Source organism: Saccopteryx bilineata, chromosome X, assembly GCF_036850765.1.
Source record: "Saccopteryx bilineata isolate mSacBil1 chromosome X, mSacBil1_pri_phased_curated, whole genome shotgun sequence".
NCBI classification, from domain to species: domain Eukaryota; kingdom Metazoa; phylum Chordata; class Mammalia; order Chiroptera; family Emballonuridae; genus Saccopteryx; species Saccopteryx bilineata.
This window is the reverse complement of record NC_089502.1, coordinates 135,254,077-135,273,948: the sequence shown is the minus strand read 5'-3', so window position 1 is coordinate 135,273,948 and position 19,872 is coordinate 135,254,077. Positions and strand designations below refer to the sequence as shown.

At 41.7% G+C, this 19,872-nt stretch overlaps 2 protein-coding genes across 7 annotated transcripts in view; one reads left to right on the top strand and one right to left on the bottom strand.

The window, feature by feature from the left end:
- Positions 1-19,872, bottom strand: part of CTPS2 (CTP synthase 2) — a 134,441-nt gene that overhangs the window by 67,300 nt on the left and 47,269 nt on the right. For all 6 annotated transcript variants that reach the window (XM_066249758.1, XM_066249757.1, XM_066249755.1 and 3 more), the window contains exons 12-13: positions 16,745-16,807; positions 16,596-16,639 (exon numbers count right to left, since the gene is read on the bottom strand). In XM_066249758.1, coding sequence (XP_066105855.1) covers positions 16,596-16,639; positions 16,745-16,807 — 107 coding nt within the window. The remainder of the gene's footprint in view (positions 1-16,595; positions 16,640-16,744; positions 16,808-19,872) is intronic.
- S100G (S100 calcium binding protein G) lies at positions 1,059-5,027 on the top strand. Its single transcript, XM_066249344.1, has 3 exons — positions 1,059-1,212; positions 1,765-1,908; positions 4,768-5,027. Exons 2-3 carry the CDS (start codon positions 1,774-1,776, stop codon positions 4,870-4,872), a joined length of 240 nt encoding a protein of 79 aa, XP_066105441.1. The 5' UTR covers positions 1,059-1,212; positions 1,765-1,773; the 3' UTR covers positions 4,873-5,027.

Here is a 19,872-nt window from a genome sequence, read left to right as displayed (position 1 = left end):
ATGGAAAGTACTGTGCTGGTTATGCAACTGGAGTCATTGAGGCAGTTTTACCTTTGGCTACTTTAGCACAGCAGGCTGAATTGTTTGCTTTCATTCAAGCTTGTATTTCAGCCAAGGGGAAAACTGCCAGCATTTATACTAAAGTCCATATGCTCGTGACTTTGGGATGTTATAAAAACATGTGGCTTCCTTACTTCCGGTGGAAGTAAAACTAAAAATGGCCCACATGTTTAGGAATTATTAGATGTTATCCTTTTACCTGATGCTTTATCTAGTATTAAGATCTCAGGGCATTCTAAACTTTACTCTGAAGGCTAAAGGAAATCACCTTGCTGATACTTCTGCAAGAAATGCTGTCCTTAAAGGAATCAGCAACAGTCAAACCCCTGCCATGCAGGGATATTTCCCCAGCTGATACTTAAGCAAAACTAGCTAGAGAAACCCAAGAATTGGCCTCAGAATTTTTAAAGAGATTGGAAATCTAACAATTGCTGATTTGGTAAAATAGGAAGCCATGGATCAGACGAAACAATAACCCAGCCCTACCATAGACTCTGAAGTTTCCAGTCTTAACTACTGTACATGCACTAAACTATTGGTCCACTGACAAAATGATAACATTCATGAATCACTATTGATGGAAAAATATTAATAAGGCTGTGAAAGATGCCTACTTTACTTGTCCTACCTGTCAAAAGTACAACCTGGGAAAGCCTGTCTGCTCTGCCCCTGGACATTTTAAATTGTCTTTCGGACCATTTGACGTGTGGCAGATAGATTTCATACAGCTTCTCCCATCTCATGGATATAAATATGTTTTAGTCGTGGTCTGTTTTCTCGCTGGCCTGAAGCTTTCCCTTGTAGACAGGTTACTGCCTCCTGGTGGCTAAAATCCTGTTAGAGAACATTATTCCAGCCTGGGAAACTCCTCTTAAGCTGTTCCTCTTGACCTAGGAACCCATTCTATGGGTCAGGTGCTTCAACAAGTCTGTGCCGGTTGGCCAGTTTTACAGCGCCTTTAATTATGAGGTTCATGCAGTCTTAAGATTGGATTTCAAAAACCATTAATAATTACCTTTAAATGGCAAACGAAAGGAAAATTTCATCATCAGGGTGGTGTGTCCGTCTGTAGGGACTATAAAAGTCGCATGATCTGCTCAGCTCTCCACACACCTATTTATTCTTCCAGCTGCCTTGCTGTTTGGTGACCAGGTAAGTGTGCTTTTAGTACTACCTGGAGCTCTTTCTGCTTCCTTTCAGAATAGTGGGAAAGACAATGGTCTGGAAAGAAAGTGGGTTTGTACTATGAAAGTGGATTTGTACTATCTAAGAAAACTACCAGTAATATAGGGGCTAGAAGCTGTGGTCAGGTTTCTTCAAGACCACAGTCTACGGAGTGCAGATCAGGTACACGAAAAGTGAAGAACGTCATAATTACTAATTAAAGTGTGTGCCTTCAGGGACTATCTCCTAACAGATGTACTCTAAGAACAGACATTTAACATACTGTCTTAAGATGAGTATTTTTAAAACATGTTTGCAGTCACTGGTGCGGTTCCCACAGTTCACACTCTTTCTTTTCCTCCTCCTGCTCTTTCTCTCCCCGCTACCTTCTCACCCCTCGCCCCAGTCCCCAGCCTTTTCTTTACTGTTTCCCACCTATGCCAAGGAAACAGCCCAAAGGCACTGAGCTCCTGCTGGCAATCATCAGTATAAAACTCCACTTTAGCTTTTTGGTAAGTTCACTTGTTTCTTAATTTACAGGATACCAAAATGACTGCAAAAATGTCTTCTAAAGAACTGAAGAGCATTTTTGAAAAGTATGCGGCCAAAGAAGGTGATCCAAACCAGCTGTCGAAGGAGGAGCTGACACTATTGATTCAGAATGAATTCCCCAGTTTACTGAAGGTGAGTGCACGCCTGCAGAGCCCCGTGAAGCAGGCCTCTGACGGTGGAAGGGGAGAGGAAAGAACCCAGGAAGAGGGTGAGGCCTGTGCTAGTGACCAGAGCTCCGTCTGGGGCACAGCACACAGCAGCCAAGGCACAGGCATCACTTGGGGGAGAGGACTTAACGTGTTCTTTCTTCCCCTGGTGGTGCGCCACATTTTTTACGGCAAGCTCCTAAAAATCAGGGACCCGGCCTCCTGTTCCCCACAGCCTTAGCCCAGAATTCTCAGACCAGGCATAGTAAATGGAAACAATACTGGCACTTTTATCCAGTTAGGCCTGGAAGGCACACAGGTTGCCACACAAACACACAAAGACTTTCAGCTGGGATTCAGCATGTTCGTGCCAGGCTTTAGAAAAGAGGCCAGTAAATTAATATTAGCTGGCCTTGGACACGCTTCATCATTATAGATACAATCTCTTAACTAGAGACCAACACTTACTGGGCAGTCCGTTAAGAAAACCTGCTTCCTGGTGACAAATCACTCTCTATAGAAACCCATTTATATTTCAAAAGCATTTAAATTTCTTTTAATTTGTGTTAAGCAACTATAAATATGTGTTAATGAGGCAACCATGCATTTCTCAACAACCTCAGAAAGAGATAAAATTTCTTTAGCAGAGAAGAACCATCCCAGAGTTGTCAAAATCAAAATGCATCTAGAAGCAAAAAGGAATGGGGAAAGGTGGGTTCTCTGCGTTCCAATGGCCTTCTTCCCTTTGCAACTAAAAGCGTTCTTCAAAACGGAAGGGATGCAATCGGTGCACCCCACCTGATTACTTGTTAGCTGGAACTTCAGAAGAAAGCATTTGCTCCCCAGAGGTTAACCAGAAATGTCCCTTCTGTCGATATGACTACATGAAAGGCTTTCTGGTTTTAGTTGTTGAGAAGGTTTCTATTTTTAGTACCAAAAAGACAAGCGGCTGAATTCAATGAGTTTATAATCCATTATCTTCTGATTTTCTCATGGTTAAAATATAAAATAACTTTACCAAACAGTTAAAGGCACTGGCAGAAAAGGAGACTTTTTAATTAGAAATTAAAACAAAAATTTCTAAGAGAAATTCAATTCTAAAAAATAAAAAGGCACTTAATTTTGTCCAAAAGGAAGAAAAATAATAAGAGGGAACAATAATAAAAAGAAAGAATATAAGAAAGAAAAATAATAATCTGACAGGCAAGCCTAAGCAATCAGACAAGTTCCTTTAAAAGGTAAGACTGGTAGAATTTTCAAATTTTTCTACATTTTATATATTTCCTTTAAAAAGCACATATGACTTTTATAATTTGGATAGAGGAAGGAAGATTAATAGTAAGTTTTGAATTTTTTTTTTACCAAGTCATGGACCTGATTATATTTTCATAAGCATTACAAAGGTTTCCCAAGCTGTTCATATCATCACCCTATGTGGTTTAGAATCTGGTAAAGGCTTCAAGAAGAGAAGTTGATAATTATAAAACAGGTGCTGAATAACTAACTTACAGATTGGTCTTGTGATCATGGCAAAGTGCCAAGTGTCTTTGCAGGAATATTAAGGGTTAAAACATCTTGATATATAGATCTGTTGCACAACAGTGTGGACATAGTTAACACTGCTGAACTGTATACTTAAAAAAATAGCTAAGATGGTAAATGTTTTATTATGTGTTTTTTACCACAATTTTAAAAACTTTTTGGAGCTGACATATAAACCAAACTATTATTTCAAGAGGTTCCCTAGGTACTGTTTTGACACAGATAAAACTCCCACCTGAAAGTCAGAGTTGTAATGGCCTTAGGATTTGAGTTTTATGGCAGAGACAAATATTAAGTCAACTTAGGACACTACAGGAATATCAGTAATCAGAAAGGAGTCAAGAAGTACATGAGCTCATGTAATATCTCCAACAGAAGTTCTCCGAGCATGGCTAGGCTTGGACCAGAAACATCAACATTGCCTGGGAACAGAATGCAGATTCTCAGGCTACACCCCAGACCAGGTGAATCAGAAACTCTGGGAGATTATAATCTGTGTTTACTAAGGTCAGCAAGCCCATCTGGTGATTCTGATACATGCCATAGTGTGAGAACCAGTGATCCCAAGTCATCTTGCCTAGCATAGAGGTAGGCTGGTGCCCAGGGCTTGAGAAAAACTAGGGTAGTGGTTAGTTAAGGGGTTGGGCTCTAGAGTCAACGTTTGGACCCCAAGTCCTCTATTTCCAAACTGTGGGCCCTGGAGTAAGTCCGTAGCTGTCTCAGACACTCAGTCCATCAGTGAAGTGGATCTCCCCCACAGGGTAGTTGGGAGGATTGCACAGTTACCGAAAGCCCCTTAGCACAGTGTCAGCCAGTGGCAAGCCATGCATGCTGTCTCAATTATGTGCCAGCCCAGCCCTGGAGGAAGACAAAAACCAGCTCCCAGGAGACCTTGAGGCAGGAGTCCTCAACTGTTTGTGGGCTATGGGTCCCTTAGACATCCAGTGAAGCACTCATACTCCTTTTCAAAAGAATGGTTTTAGAAGTATGAAGGAAAATACTTAAGATTACATAGAAAACCAATTATATTAAAATATAGATTATTAAATACACAACATTAAAATAATAAGTGTATGTTATAGAAAATAAAAAGAGTAGCCCATTCTGTGACATGGGGCAATATCACAGCTAAAGTGGGTTTTTCTACCTCTAACTATCAGTAGCATATGATCAGAAGCTCAGCTGCCTTCTTAGAATGAAGACATAGTGCCTCTAATTTCAGCAAATGTATAGTAGTACATAACTGATTAATTGATTAATTTTCTCTTGTTTCCCCATTTTTTTTTTTTTGGTCTAACACCAGGGTCCAAACACCCTAGAGGACCTCTTTAAAGAACTGGACAAGAATGGAGATGGAGAAGTTAGTTTCGAAGAATTCCAGGGGTTACTAAAAAAGATATCCCAGTGAAAGAAAAAAAAATGATATCATTCTGCTCTCCAAAAGAACAGTACTTGGGAAGTAGCCATATTCTATATGGAGTCCCCAATGTCTCTGTTTAATTCTTTCCAATTATATCTGGCAGTGATATCCAATTATTGCTAATAAAAAAATTCTTAGACATGCTTCACCTTGTCAATTACTGACCTCAACAGTTTAACAGATTTGAAAGTAATCTTAGTTTGATGCATCTAATTTTATACTTTAAAAAAAAAGAATAGTTCTATGGTCTTGAGCAAGACTACACAGGGTGGTATCAGAGACGTGGAAAGAATTTGACATAGCAAACCAATTCCTTCACTCCACTCCTCCACCAGAATAACCCTGTCCTTGCTCTCCCTTCCCGATTACTTAGTGCTTGCATCATTTCATTTCAGCTCTAGTCAATAGCTAGTGAGAAACAGACTTCAAAGAATAGGCACTTGTCTTTAAAGTTATCTCCCAGTACTTGCTGTGCTTTGTGAATCACTGACCTTCTCAGGGAGTAGAAGGAATGCTGAACCAACAGTCAATTCTGCTTCATCACCAAGGGGATTGCCTTGGTTCTGATATGTGGTGTGTAAAATAAAAGGGACAGGAAGACATAGGCCCTTTCCAGCTCTGGTATGCTGTGCTGCTGGAACACTGGGTATCTTAGAAACAATTTGTCCTCAAGTTCCCCTTACTGAGTCCAGCTGGGGAGGGAGGGGAAGGAAGGAGTGTGGGAAGGGAATTGAACCAAAAAGAAAGAAAACTGATTTCTTACTCTCCCACCTGGAAACAAGAAGATTTTTATACACAACAAGGGAATGTTTAAATACAATCTGGATCATTCTAATTCAACACACACACACACATTCTCATGGCATCAAAAGCCTTAAACATTTCTAATGACTAATTACAACATATTCTACTGAAGAAATACCCCATAATAGTCTTAACTATTTTCCCATTGTGGGACATTTAGATTATTTCCATTTCTGTTTTTTCTAAATAATGTCATAACAAGTACCTGTTCATCTCTCTGTCAACATACTGGATTTCCTTAGAAGAATTTCTGGGAAGTAAATATTTGAGTCAGAAGGTATGAATATTTTTATGGTTTGTGAAACAGACCACCTGATTTTCCAAAAGATTGTATTGATTATTATTTCTACAAACAGGCAGGAGAACGACAACTTCACTCCCCAGACAGCATCAGTGGATCTCACTTAACAACAATAGTGTACATCTTTTATTTGTTTCTGGTTTTAATAGGAACCTCCCACTATTTCCCCATTGAGTTTACTGTCGGATATTGGTTTCTAAAAGATATTCTTTCTCTCATTTAAGAAGTACCCTCTTCGCTTGACCAGGCAGTGGCACAGTGGATAGATCGTCAGACTGAGATACGGAGGACCCAGGTTTGAAACCCCAAGGTTGACGGCTTAAGCACAGGCTCATCTGGTTTGATCACAGGGTTGCTGGCTTCAGCGTGGGATCATAGACATGACCCCATGGTCGCTGTCTTGAGCCCAAAGGTCGCTGGCTTGAATGGAGCCCAAGGTCGCTGGCTTGAGCACAAGGTCACTGGCTTGAACAAGGGGTCACTTGCTCTGCTGTAGCTGCCCCCCACCCCCCGGTCAAGGCACATATGAAAAAGCAATCAACAAACAATTCAGATGCCACAACAAAGAATTGATGCTTCTCATCTCTCTTCCTTCCTGTCTGTCTGTCCCTCACTGTCCCTCTCTCTGACTCTCTCTCTCTCTGTCTCTGTCAAAACAAAATAGAAGTACCCTCTTCTTGTGGATTTGTTATGAGATTGTGAACACCAGGGTTTAGATACTATAGACCGGGGTCCCCAAACTTTTCACACAGGGGGCGAGTTCACTGTCCCTCAGACCGTTGGAGGGCCGGACTATAAAAAAACTATGAACAAATCCCTTTGCACACTGCACATATCTTATTTTAAAGTAAAAAAACAAAATGGGAACAAATACAATATTTAAAATAAAGAATAAGTAAATTTAAATCAACAAACTGACCAGTATTTCAATGGGAACTATGGGCCTGCTTTTGGCTAATGAGATGGTCAATGTGCTCCTCTCACTGACCACCAATGAAAGAGGTGCCCCTTCCGGAAGTGCGGCGGGGGCCAGATAAATGGCCTCAGCGGCCCACGGGCCGTAGTTTGGGGACCCCTGCTATAGACTGTTTATTGAGCATTTGTGGCAATATAAGGGTTCTCCCTTTTGTTTAATCAGTATGATACATTGATCAATTTAATTTCTGAGACACACTATCCAATCATGATTGATTAATCTTTAATGTTTTTAAATTAGACACTAATATTTTATTTAAGATTTTCACATCTTTATTAATAACCAACATTAGTCTACAGCTTGGGGTTTTATTTATTTATTTATTTATTTATTTTGCATGTGCTTTGTTGAGTTCTAGTACCTAGGTCATGCTAGCTTCCCATTTAATTTTATTTTTTACTTTTTTATTTTTAAATGTTAAAAAGTTATTTTAGAGAGAGAGAAAGGGAGAGAGAGTCAGAAACACTAATTTGTTCCTATATGTGCCCAACCAGGGATTGAATCCAGAACCTCTACATATCAAGACAACACTCTCACCAACTGAGCATCCAGTCAGGGCTAGCTTACCATTTCAACCTATATTCAGATCTCAATCAGTCACTTGCAGTGTAAATATACATTATCTCTCTTTCAACTCCAACATATACAAAGCACCTACCATGGGGAAAGCATTATACAAAATGCCTTAGAGATAACCATTTTCAAGCCTCTCAGATCCTAAGTCAGTAAGCCTGGGATCAAACCAGGGAAAGGCTTAATTGAAGAAGTGGTATTTCAACTGGGATTTGTAGGAAGAGCCTTGAGGGGAACCTGCATGAAGGGGGAAGCCTGGGCATTCAAAATAAGCACATCATGTTCAAGTGCAAAGAAGTTCAGGAAACACTCACACTCCATTTTGGGTTAAAGCTGCCATGATGAAAAAAGAAGGCACACTGGCTTCAGATCATGGAAGTCCTCTGGCTGCTGTGCTAAAGGAAGGTCTATCTGTGCTGTGCAATATCCGGGCCACTATATCCAGTGGCTACTGACATTCAAATTAATGAAATTTAAATAAAATTTAAAATTCAATTCCTCAGCCACACTAGCTACATTTCAAGTGCTCCATAAGCCTCATGTGGCTAATGATTATTACATTGGATGGCACAGATACAAAACATCCTACCATGGCAGCAAGTTCTAGTTGACCATGCTGGTAGCATTAATGAGGGCGTACTTACATACTGTCCATATATTGTTATATGTTCACCAGTCTATGTTTTGTATCTTCAACTAAACTGCAAGCAGGGTTTTGGCAGTAGCTCATTTGAAATACACTATGTTTAGGACTGCACTTAACTGGATAAGCTTCAAGCACACAGTGACTTTTAATGTCTCTTTCCGCTAGCATCCAGTTATTTATAGTGCAAAATATTTTTTCAAGGGTTTGAAATACCTATTCCTACATTTCCCATTGAGCTCAAGGTATAAAAGCTTTCAAATACATTAGCTTTGAAGTACTCATTTAGTCGTTCATTTATTGTTAAAATTATGGACTGCTCTGTGATTCACTAATGGAGCTTACTCCTAGCTATTTTGTCTCTTCAAAAAGTAGACGAGAGTAAGGGGGAGGGCCTGGTGGAAAAGATTCCCTAAACATTAGACAGTGGCCATATCATGCCTGGAAGAATTTTTTTTCTCCAAATAGAGCAGTTACTATGGCCAATACCCTGATATCAACTCAAAACCTATCATCCTAACAGAGACAGAATTAAATGCACTTAACTATTAGGCTCCCAGACTGGTCCACAAAAGCCCATTTTAACCATAGTATAGCTGTCTTCTTGACAGCTGCTTTTAAGGGAAAAGCTCCTTAGCCCAAACTAAGCCCCAAATGACTTCTACAAGGTCCTTTTGTTAGTTGGGAGATGTTTACTACAATGTTCTAAATGCAACGCAGTTTTCAAAGTAATAAAAGTTACCTTAAAAATTAATCTAAATGGCTGTCTGATTTTTTTTGTTTGTTTGTTTAGCGAGAGAGAGAGAGAGAGAGAGAGAGGGGAAGAAGGACAGACAGAGACAGGAAGAGAGAGAGATGAGAAGCATCAACTCATAGTTGTGGTACTTTAGTTGTTCATTGATTGTTCTCTTATATGTGCCTTGAGGGGGGCTCCAGCTGTGCCAGTGACCCTTTGCTCAAGCCACCAACCTCGGGCTCAAGCCAATGACCTTGGGCTTTAAGCTGGTGACCATGGGGTCATGTCTATGATCCCACACTCAAACCAGCCACCCTGTGCTCAAGCAGAGGACCTTGGGGTTTCAAACCTGGCTCCTCAGCATCCCAGACCAATGGTCTATCCACTGTGCCACCACCTGGTCAGGCTGAGTATTTTTTAACACTTCTTAATTTGCTTTCCATGTGAAGCTGTTGAAAAATAACATAGAATAGGAAATATTTAAAACAGGGCTTCAACTAAAGGGAAGGAACTGTTATGCATTAATTATGCTTAATGAATAACACAAATTACAATTCACCTGGAGTTGACTTTTATTTGTGACTATTTCTCAAATCCACTGTGTCCAATGTAAAATTAATTTTGACTGTGAAAATCCCTGCATCAGCCTGACTGGTGGTAGCGCAGTGGATAGAGCATCAACCTGGGACACTGAGCACCCAGGTTCAAAACCCCAGGGTCGCCAGCTTGACCACAGGTTCATCCATGATCTCATGGTCACTGGCTTAAGCTCAAAGGTCGCTGGCTTGAACAACCACTAGCTCGACTGTAGCCCCCTAGTCAAGGCACATATGAGAAGCAATCAGTGAACAACTAAAGTGCTGCAACTATGAGTTGATGCTTCTCATCTCTCTTCCTTCCGGTCAGTTTGTCTCTTACAAAAGGAAAGAAGGAAGGAAGGAAGAAAGGAAGGAAGGAAGGAAGGAAGGAAGGAAGGAAGGAAGGAAGGAAGGAAGGAAGGAAGGAGGGAGGGAGGGAGGGAGGGAGGGAGGGAGGAAGGAAGGAAGGAAGGAAGGAAGGAAGGAAGGAAGGAAGGAAGGAAGGAAGGAAGGAAAAGGAAGGAAGGAGGGAAGGAGGGAGGGAGGGAGGGAGGGAGGGAGGGAGGGAGGGAGGGAGGGAGGGAAGAAGGAAGGAAGGAAGGAAGGAAGGAAGGAAGGAAGGAAGGAAGGAAGGAAGGAGGGAGGGAGGGAGGGAGGGAGGGAGGAAGGAAGGAAGGAAGGAAGGAAGGAAGGAAGGAAGGAAGGAAGGAAGGAAGGAAGGAAAAGGAAGGAAGGAGGGAGGGAGGGAGGGAGGGAGGAAGGAAGGAAGGAAGGAAGGAAGGAAGGAGGGAGGGAGGGAGGGAGGGAGGGAGGGAGGGAGGGAGGGAGGGAGGAAGGAAGGAAGGAAGGGAGGAAGGAAGGAAGGAAGGAAGGAAGGAAATCCCTGCATCAAAAAGGTATTAAACAAGTCATATATATGATAAATGAGTAAAGGTCAAATAACATCAAATACTGCAATCTCAAATTTCCATTGGCATCTGCTTAAAGTGCTTTGAATTTCTCATTTTCCTTACCAATACCACCATCCAAGTGTGTATGTGTGTGTTGATATGTCTGAAGGTGGAACATGGGTTTTGTTTTCAGGATGTCATATCTTATGTAAATTCAGATTTTTTAAGTTACTGTTTTCAATAAACAGAAAAAAATGCTAAAAATTAAGCATATCCACATACCTAAACATTGGATTGAGATCCTTTGTATGTCTCAAAAGCCAGAGATGTTCTAAATATAAAATCTACAATGCTGTGAACTATCCTTTACTTGAACTAGACAGTTCCAAAGCCAAATTCAAGGTCAAGGGTGTCAGCAATAGCCATGTGATTGGTATAGAGTCAGAACGCAAGTCTGCTCCAGCTGTGTTCCTCATAAGCGTCATCTAGAGGGCAGGTAAAGCTACATTGAAGCAGGCCCTAGATTTCTGCAAAGTCCCAGAGCCTTCTTTTGCACCTTGTGGACTGAGCAGAAAAATGACACAATAAAATAAATTTTATTCACTCTTTCCTGGTACTGTCAGACTCAGAAAGAGTTTACCTTCATTCCTAGAGAAGAATCTGTTTCTCTTTTTATGTGTATAAGAGACACCTCTTCTTAGTTATCTGTCCTGGATGCCAGTACCTCTAATGATTTCATACATAACCATAAGACTAATCATGCATGTCAAAGGTGGGTCACGATGGCCCATGAAGGGGATTAGAATTTAACACCCCAAAATATGTCTCTTTGACATAAGGATTAATATGAGCTTATTATTAAGAAACAGCAGACACAGGAGATGCTTTGAAAATTGAGTAGAAGTTGTTCTTTTGTATTTATACATTTATAAGGGAAATCTCCATTTGTCAGGCTATCTCCCTCTGTGTACCAGGAAGAGGGGGTGATTAAATCTCTAGAAACTCTTTTCAAAAGAGAAGGCAGAGGACTTAAATCTGCATAACAACTTTACCCTTGTTTTCTTCTTTCCCTGGTCAGCTCCCATTATGGTCCTCCCCCCACCAACATCTTTTGTCTTTAGCTGGAGATGGTATTTAAAGTGGTGGCTTGGGCCATTTCAGGGAGTTACACCATTTTCCTGGGTCTGTCACTTCTATACAGGAGGTACACATGTTATTAAACTTTGTTTGTTTTCCTCCTGTTAAACTGTCTTTGATTATAGGAATGGTGGGGCTGGTCTCAGCCAAGAACCTAGAAGGGTAGAGGAAAAATGATTTTTCCTCCTTCATGCTCATGAAACAGATTTTAACAGCAAATACACCTAAAGGAGGCTCCTGATTTCCAAATTATTTACTTTTTTAGCTAGAAGGGCCAGAATGGCCATTACCCATTGTAAGTTACAGTTATTTGCTCAAGTTTAAGTGATTCCCCAGGCTTCCTGGTGTTTGCTGCCTGATGATTCTATTACCTTGGTCTTTTCTTTAATGTGACTTCTCACCATCATCACAAATGCTGGCCCTTAAGGCTATTTTTCTACACAAACTAATTGCAGGCCATAAAGATTTTCAGTAGCAATTAGGTTTTATTGTTCTCATCTCACTTATGAGTATAGAAGTTTTCAAAATGTAAACTGCGCATATCCTCTGACTTAGCAATTCCCTTTCTAGGAATTCACCCCATAGAAGTGTGTACATGCGGGTACAAGGACATATGTATATGGATACTAATTTGCAGCATGATTTAAAGTAGCAAAAATAAAGAATAATGCAGACAGCAAGGCAAGCATGTGAAAGATCCCTGTGTGTTGATGTGGAGTGATCAGCACAGAAAGCAAGAGGAAACAGTGTCTCAAGCATTCCAGCATATATACTTGTTAAAAAGGAAACATTCCATATATATGTGTGGGTACATGGGTGTGCGCACACACGCAGGCACGCACGCACACAACCAGTAAAAGACAGTCATTAAAGAACATTGCCAAAGCTATGTAACAGTGGCACCTACTGGCGAAATCATTTTCTATCCCAAAGTATTATCTTATAAAAGAAAACCCATAATTTGCCTATATCGTAAGGTGACCAATTGTCCTCCTTTAGGGAGGACAAGCCTTCTTTTTGTAAGTTCCGTCCTCCCTCAAAAAGTGTCCTTCTACATGTCCTCCTTTTTGATATTGGAAGACTAATCTGTAAATGTCTGTATTTGATTGATGCAGAGTCAATCCATTGCGTGTGATGTGATGTATTTGTATCTAAATGAGTACTTTTTTCTTACCATTTTTATTAAGAATTAATGTAAGTATAATTACAATACAAAATATTACAAATGTTTTTATTATATATTTATCATATTATAGTGTATTATTGTTGCAGTGAATAAAATGTTTCTTTTATTTATGCTATTGTTTTCTTCAACTTCTTTTTGTCCTCCTTTTCATTGTAAAAATGTTGGTCACCTTATATATAGCCATTTCAACCATTAGTGATATACACATAACACATAGATACAGACAACAGAATGGCAATAGCCAGAGGGAAAGGGGGAGTAGTGGAGGTAGGGGAGGGGCACAGGGGAGGGGGAATGGGGTGGCAGGAGACTTTGCTAGGGCAAAGGCTGCACGATGCAGTGTGTAGATGGTGTTATACTACGTTGTACGCTTGAAGCCTGTATGGTTTGGTGAACCATGTCATCCCAATACATCAAAAATAAATAAAATTTTTAAAAATGCATAAGGAATTCTTCACTAATGTTAGGTGTTCTAAGCAGAAGACAAGAGTACCATCTGGCTGAGAAGTTATGGTTCATTATGGTCTGAATTGCAAGCTATAAAAGGAGTAAAGAGTATCTCTATATTCTTCCATGGAGTGATCTCTAGCATACAGTGTTAAGTGAAAAAAAAAAAAAACAAGAGAGAAAAAAATGTGCAGAGTATGCTACCACTTATCAAAGAAAAAAAGTACAGGTTTCCTTATATTTTAAAAATAAAAAGATACCCCCCCAAAAAAAAGTATACTGGAGGGGAGAGAAAGATAAGTGGATTTCTCTAAATCAGTAGTTCTCAGTGGAGGTTATTCTGCTTGTGCCCCAGAGGATTTTACAATCTCTGAAAGTATTTTTTTAGTGTCACAATTGGGGGTTCAGAGATTTGCACTATTAACATCTAGTAGATAGAGGCCAAGGACGCTGCTGAACAACATATACAGTGTGTCCGTAAAGTCACGGTGCACTTTTGACCAGTCACAGGAAAGCAACAAAAGACGATAGAAATGTGAAATCTGCACCAAATAAAAGGAAAACTCTCCCAGTTTCACACCTATTCAGTGCAGTTCGATGTGGGCTCATGCACAGATTTTTTAGGGCTCCTTAGGTAGCTATCCCATATAGCCTCTACAGACTCGTCACTGACTGATGGCCTACCAGAACGGGGTTTCTCCACCAAACTGCCGGTTTCCTTCAACTGCTTATCCCACCGAGTCATGTTATTCCTATGTGGTGGCGCTTCGTTATAAATGCGCCGATATTCACATTGCACTTTGGTCACAGATTCAAATTTAGTGAGCCACAGTATACATTGAACTTTCCTCTGTACCATCCACATCTCAACTGGCATGGCCGTGGGCTGCTCCGCTGTATACACGGTGTTACGTCATCATCTGTACAGGCACACATGCTGCCATATCATCCTACAGAAACTGGGAGGGTTTTCCTTTTATTTGGTGCAGATTTCACATTTCTATCATCTTTTGTTGCTTTCCTGTGACCGGTCAAAAGTGTACCATGACTTTATGGACACACTGTAGTTCACAGGACAGCCCCTACCACAAAGAATTAGTCTAAAATGTCAATAGTGCAAATTATATATCTAATAAGAAAGTTGTATCTAGAATATATAAAGAATACTTACAATTTAATAATAAAAAGACAAATAATCCAATTTAAAAATGGGTTAGGAGTCTGACTAGACATTTCTCCAAAGATGATATACAAGTGGTCAGCAAGCACATGAAAAGACGCTCCATATCCTAAGCCATCAAGGAAATGCAAATCAAAGCTACAATGAGATGCAACTTTATGTCTACTAAGATGGCTATAATCAAAAAGACATACAGTAACAAGAGTTAAGGATATAGATAAAATTAAACCCTTATTCACTGCTGGTGGGAATGTAAAATGTTGCAGCCACTTTTGAAAACAGTCTGGCAATTCCTCAAAAGGTTAAACACATAGTCACCATATGATTCACAATTCCACTCCTAGGTGTATATACCCATGTGAAATGAAAATATGTTCACACAACTTGTACACAGTGTTCATAGTAGCATTATTCATAATAGTCAAAAAGTGGAAGCAATCCAAATGTCTATCAATGGAAAACATGCTATGTTTATATAATGGAATATTATTCAGTAATAAAAAGAAACAAAGTACTGACAAATGCTATAACATATACAAATCTAGACATCTTTATGCTAAGTGAAAAAAGACAGTCACAAAAGGCCATGTATTCTATGATTCCATTTATATGAAATGTCAAGAATAGGCAAACCCATAGAGACAGAAAACAGATGAATGGTTTTCTAGGGCTGGAGTTGGGGGGTGGGGCGGGGAGAGTAGGATGCTTAGGGTTGTCAGCTAAGGGGTGTGGAGTTTCTTTCAGGGTAATGAAAATGGTCCAAAATCTATAGTGATGATGGCTGCACAGATCTGTGACTATGCTAAAAGCCACCAAATTATATACTTCAAATGGGTACATTTTATGAAATGTGAATTATATCTCAATAAAACTGTTTTAAAAAACCAATTACACTGGTGAGGTGTGCACTCTGACAAAGGGGATACAAGCTGCTGTAGGGGTTCACAATGAGTCACCTGAGATATGCCTCTGTGGTGTGCAGATTGTTTTGAGCTAAAGGCAACTGAGACTCTGTAGGCTCAAGAGAAAATTCTGCCCTTGCCCCCTTAACTACCTAGAAAAATGTGAATTAGGGCCCTTGCCCATAGGAGATTATCAGAGACCACCTTTTTTTTATCTGTCTAGAAGACAGGGTGAACTACTAATTATCGAACATCTTTACATCGTCCTGAGAATAACTGACCCTTCTTCTGAAGCCATAGTTTCCTTAGTTCTTCCTTAGCTCAGGACGCCTTGTATCTCGTTTTCCTTTTCTGTCTCTGGACCTCTCCTGTATGTCAGGATTCTTACTCTCTCATGTATATAGGGTTCCATATATAAATATGTAATTAAATTTGGTTATCTTCTCTTGTGACTCTCTCATGTTGATTTAATTATTAGACCTGCTGAAGGAACTTAAAGAGTAAAGGAAAATTTCTTCCTCCCCCAGAGCACAGAGGCAGAAGCTAGGAAAGAAAGAAAGTCAGGAAAGGCTTCCCAGGATAAATAGGAAGTTGTCAGTCATTGGGTATGGTTTATTTTTTTAAATGAAATTCTTCACTGGTTTCATTGAGATTTTAGTGGGGGGAGGAGGGTGCAGGCGTGGAATATCTCAGGTGTAAGGAATCTCAAGATACATATAAAAAAGCTTGTTCAGATTGTCCAAACATAAACCCCAGGTGTGAGAGCGATAGGGATGCCACGAGTTGGATTAGCAAAGTGGCAGGCGACAGAGCACAACAGCCTTCACTCCCAGCCAAGAACTTTGAATTGAATATTTTACAGGAAAAGGAATCAATGGAAGATGAGAAGCAGCGGAAGAACAGCTGTCACTTTTGTTTTAAAAAGACAGATGACCGCAAGTGCGGAGACTAGACAGACGGGGCTGAGTCTAGGGGCAGGCCAGCCCGTTTATTTATATTAGCTGTTATAAATTGTTGTCACAGGCAATTTAATCCTTTCCTAAACATTAAGCTTGAAAACTGCTGCAAAGAGAAATCAGTCCCGGATTGTGTCTTTCTTCAAAACATAGCTGACAAAATGGACTATTGAAAACAAAGCAGTTGGATGTAAAAAGATAATAATAAAATCATAGATAATTTTAAATGTCCTCATAGTGTCATAAGAAATAATAGTAACAATAATAATAATATCACATATAATTTTAAATGTCCTGATAGTGTGATAGAAAAAATAATAATAATAGCCCCTTATGAGTTTAGGTAAGAACCAGAAACCAAAGGACAATAAGCCAACCCAGAAAAATAAACTAGCCACTTACCACAGGAACACAGGCATCTGGCTCAAACTCTGTGGAATCGGCATCTGGAGATCAAGAAATTAATTCAATAATTCACCAATATTGCTGGAAAATATTTTCAGTGAAAAAAATTGTAACATAAAAGGTTAGCAGATAAATCTCAGACTTACCTTTCATGTTAAGGCAATTCCTTGCAAACTCTATGACTGCTAGTTGCATCCCAAGGCAAACTCCTATTTTAAAAAGCACATATATAAAGCAAATGAACATATTTTGAATTTCTTCATATTCTATGTTCACTTGTTTTCTGTCTCCTCCATCTAAAATGCAGGCTCTGGCCTGACCTGTGGTGGCGCAGTGAATAGAGTGTCGACCTGGAAGTGCTGGGGTCGCCGGTTCGAAACCCTGGGCTTGCCTGGTCAGGGCACATGTGGGAGTTGATGCTTCCAGCTCCTCCCCACCTTCTTTCTCTCTCCCTCTCTCCCTCTTTCTCTCTCCTCTCTAAAATGAATAAATAAAACTTTAAAAAAAAAAAAAAAACAACTTAAAATGCAGGCTCTGAGAGAGTAAGACTGTGCCTGTTGGGTACACCGCTGTACTCAGAACAACTGTGTACTCAGAACATCTGTGGCAGAGGCAGGGAAAGGGGTTACGACAAGTTGAACTTGAGGAGAAAAGAATTTAAGGTCAGAAAAGAGAAGGAGGCCCTGACCAGTTTGCTCAGTGGTAGAGCATCAGCCTGGCATGTGGAAGCCCTGGGTTCAATTCCCAGTCAATTCACACAGGAGAAGCACCCATCCGCTTCTCCTCCTTTGCCCTTCCCCCTTCTCTCTCTATCTTCTCCTCCCTCAGCCATGGCTCCGTTGGAGCAAGTTGGCCCCAGGCACTGAGGATGGCTTAATGGCCTTGCCTCAGGTACTAAAATAACTTGGTTGCTGAGCAATGGAGCAGCAAACCCAGATGGGCAGAGCATTGCCTGGTAGGGGGCCTGCCAGGTGGATCCCAGTTGGAGTGCATGTAGGAATCTGTCTCTGCCTCCCTGCCTCTCACTTAGTAAAAAAAAAAGAAAGAAAGTAAAAGAAAAGGGTAGAAAAGGATAGGGCAACCCTGGCCGGTTGGCTCAGCGGTAGAGCATCGGCCTGGCGTGCGGGGGACCCAGGTTCGATTCCCGGCCAGGGCACACAGGAGAAGCGCCCATCTGCTTCTCCACCCCTCCCCTCTCCTTCCTCTCTGTCTCTCTCTTCCCCTCCTGCAGCCAAGGCTCCATTGGAGTAAAGATGGCCCGGGCGCTGGGGATGGCTCCTTAGCCTCTGCCCCAGGCGCTAGAATGGCTCTGGTCTCAGCAGAGTGATGCCCCAGCGGGGCAGAGCATCGCCCCCTGGTGGGCAGAGCATCACCCCTGGAGGACGTGCCGGGTGGATCCCGGTCGGGTGCATGCAGGAGTCTGTCTGACTGTCTCTCCCCGTTTCCAGCTTCAGAAAAATACAAAAAAAAAAATGAAAAGGATAGGGCAAGTTTCAAAAGGCAATCTACCTCCCACCAAATATGTCTCTATATCAGGGAATATGTGCGGGCTGCAGGGCTGTCCAGAGCGCCTGAGTCCTTCAGACAATATCTAAAGAGGCCTAACTAAGAGGGAGACTACACTCGCCCTTCTCTTTCACAGCCTTAATGACAGTCTTTCCCTGAGGGCAGCCTCAGGCTGGGGGGGCAGCGCTGGGATCTGAGGAGCACCCACTGGTGGGCAGGGGAAGCCAGAACAGCCCTACAACCTCACTGTGGGAAAACGGCAGCAGCTGGGGAAGTTGACACCTCCAGGATGGGCTTGAGCATAGTGGAGAGAAGGGCAGGGAGATGCAAAATAGAACTGAACTCTCAGAGAGCTCAATAAGGGGAAAGAGACCTGTTAAGTCCCAGGCCCGTTGCCACAGGGATGCGCCCTTCACCCATCTCCACACTCACTGTGGCCTACCAATTGCTCTCCACTAAACAAATGCCAAGGAACATTCCACATGCTCTAAGAGACATATCCAAGGTACACAAGGGATTCAAAAGAGAGCACAATCAATATACCAGGCATGCCAGAACAGAAGTCTGTAAGCATAAAAGAGCTGAGTGCTTTGGGGAAAAGTTCCATGTGGCTAGGACATAAAGAGATAGTGCGTTAAAGAGAAAGCTCAAGAGTTGAGAACTGTTCTATGCAGTAAGAATTATCTGAAGAACACTAACCACATTTAGACAGAAACCAAAGAAGATTACTTCAAAAGAAAACAATGGCCCAGAAGAGCTTGGAAGGGTAAAACAAAACAAGGTATCAAGGCAACTACTCCTGACTTCCCTTTTGAAAATGGATCCCAGAGCAGAGCTTCTAGGAAGCTAATCAAAGAACAGACAATGGGGAAAATGAATAGTCTGCTAATAGTACAAGTGCCCAAGCCTGTCCACTCGGTCTGTAAAACCACCAACAATACATCCAAGCACAGTGTGAAACGCAGCCTCTGCCCACTCCCTCTCCTGCCTGAATCTTCACCTGCAGAGCTGCCTTTATCCCATCAAGGATCCATTTCATCTGGTTTCACTGGCACAGAAGCCATGCTTTGCAATTTGAACAAAAGCATTCAAAGGACCCACCTCTAAGCCTTGGCCGGGTTGCTCAGTGAATAAAGCATCCTCCTGGCATGCCAAGGTCATGGGTTCAACCCTCAGTCAGGGCGCATATGAAAAGCAACCCATGAGTGCATAACTAACATGGAACAACTAAGTGCAACATTGAGTTAATACTTTTCTCTCTCTTTCTCTCTCTCTCTCCCTTTTCCCCCTTCTCTCTCCCCCAAATCAATGGAAACATTTAATTTTTTTTTTCTTTCTTTCTTTTTTTTTGAAGCTAGAAACGGGGAGAGACAGTCAGACAGACTCCCGCATGCGCCCGACCGGGATCCACCCGGCACGCCCACCAGAGGTGATGCTCTGCCCACCATGGGGCGATGCTCTGCCCACCAGGGGGCGATGCTCTGCCCCTCTGGGGTGTCGCTCTGCCGCGACCAGAGCCACTCTAGCGCCTGGGGCAGAGGCCAAGGAGCCATCCCCATCGCCCGGGCCATCTTTGCTCCAATGGAGCCTCGGCTGCGGGAAGGGAAGAGAGAGACAGAGAGGAAGGGGGGGTGGAGAAGCAAATGGGCGCTTCTCCTGTGTGCCCTGGCCGGGAATCGAACCCGGGTCCCCCGCACGCCAGGCCAACACTCTACTGCTGAGCCAACCGGCCAGGGCCTCAATGGAAACATTTAAAAAGAAAAAAAGG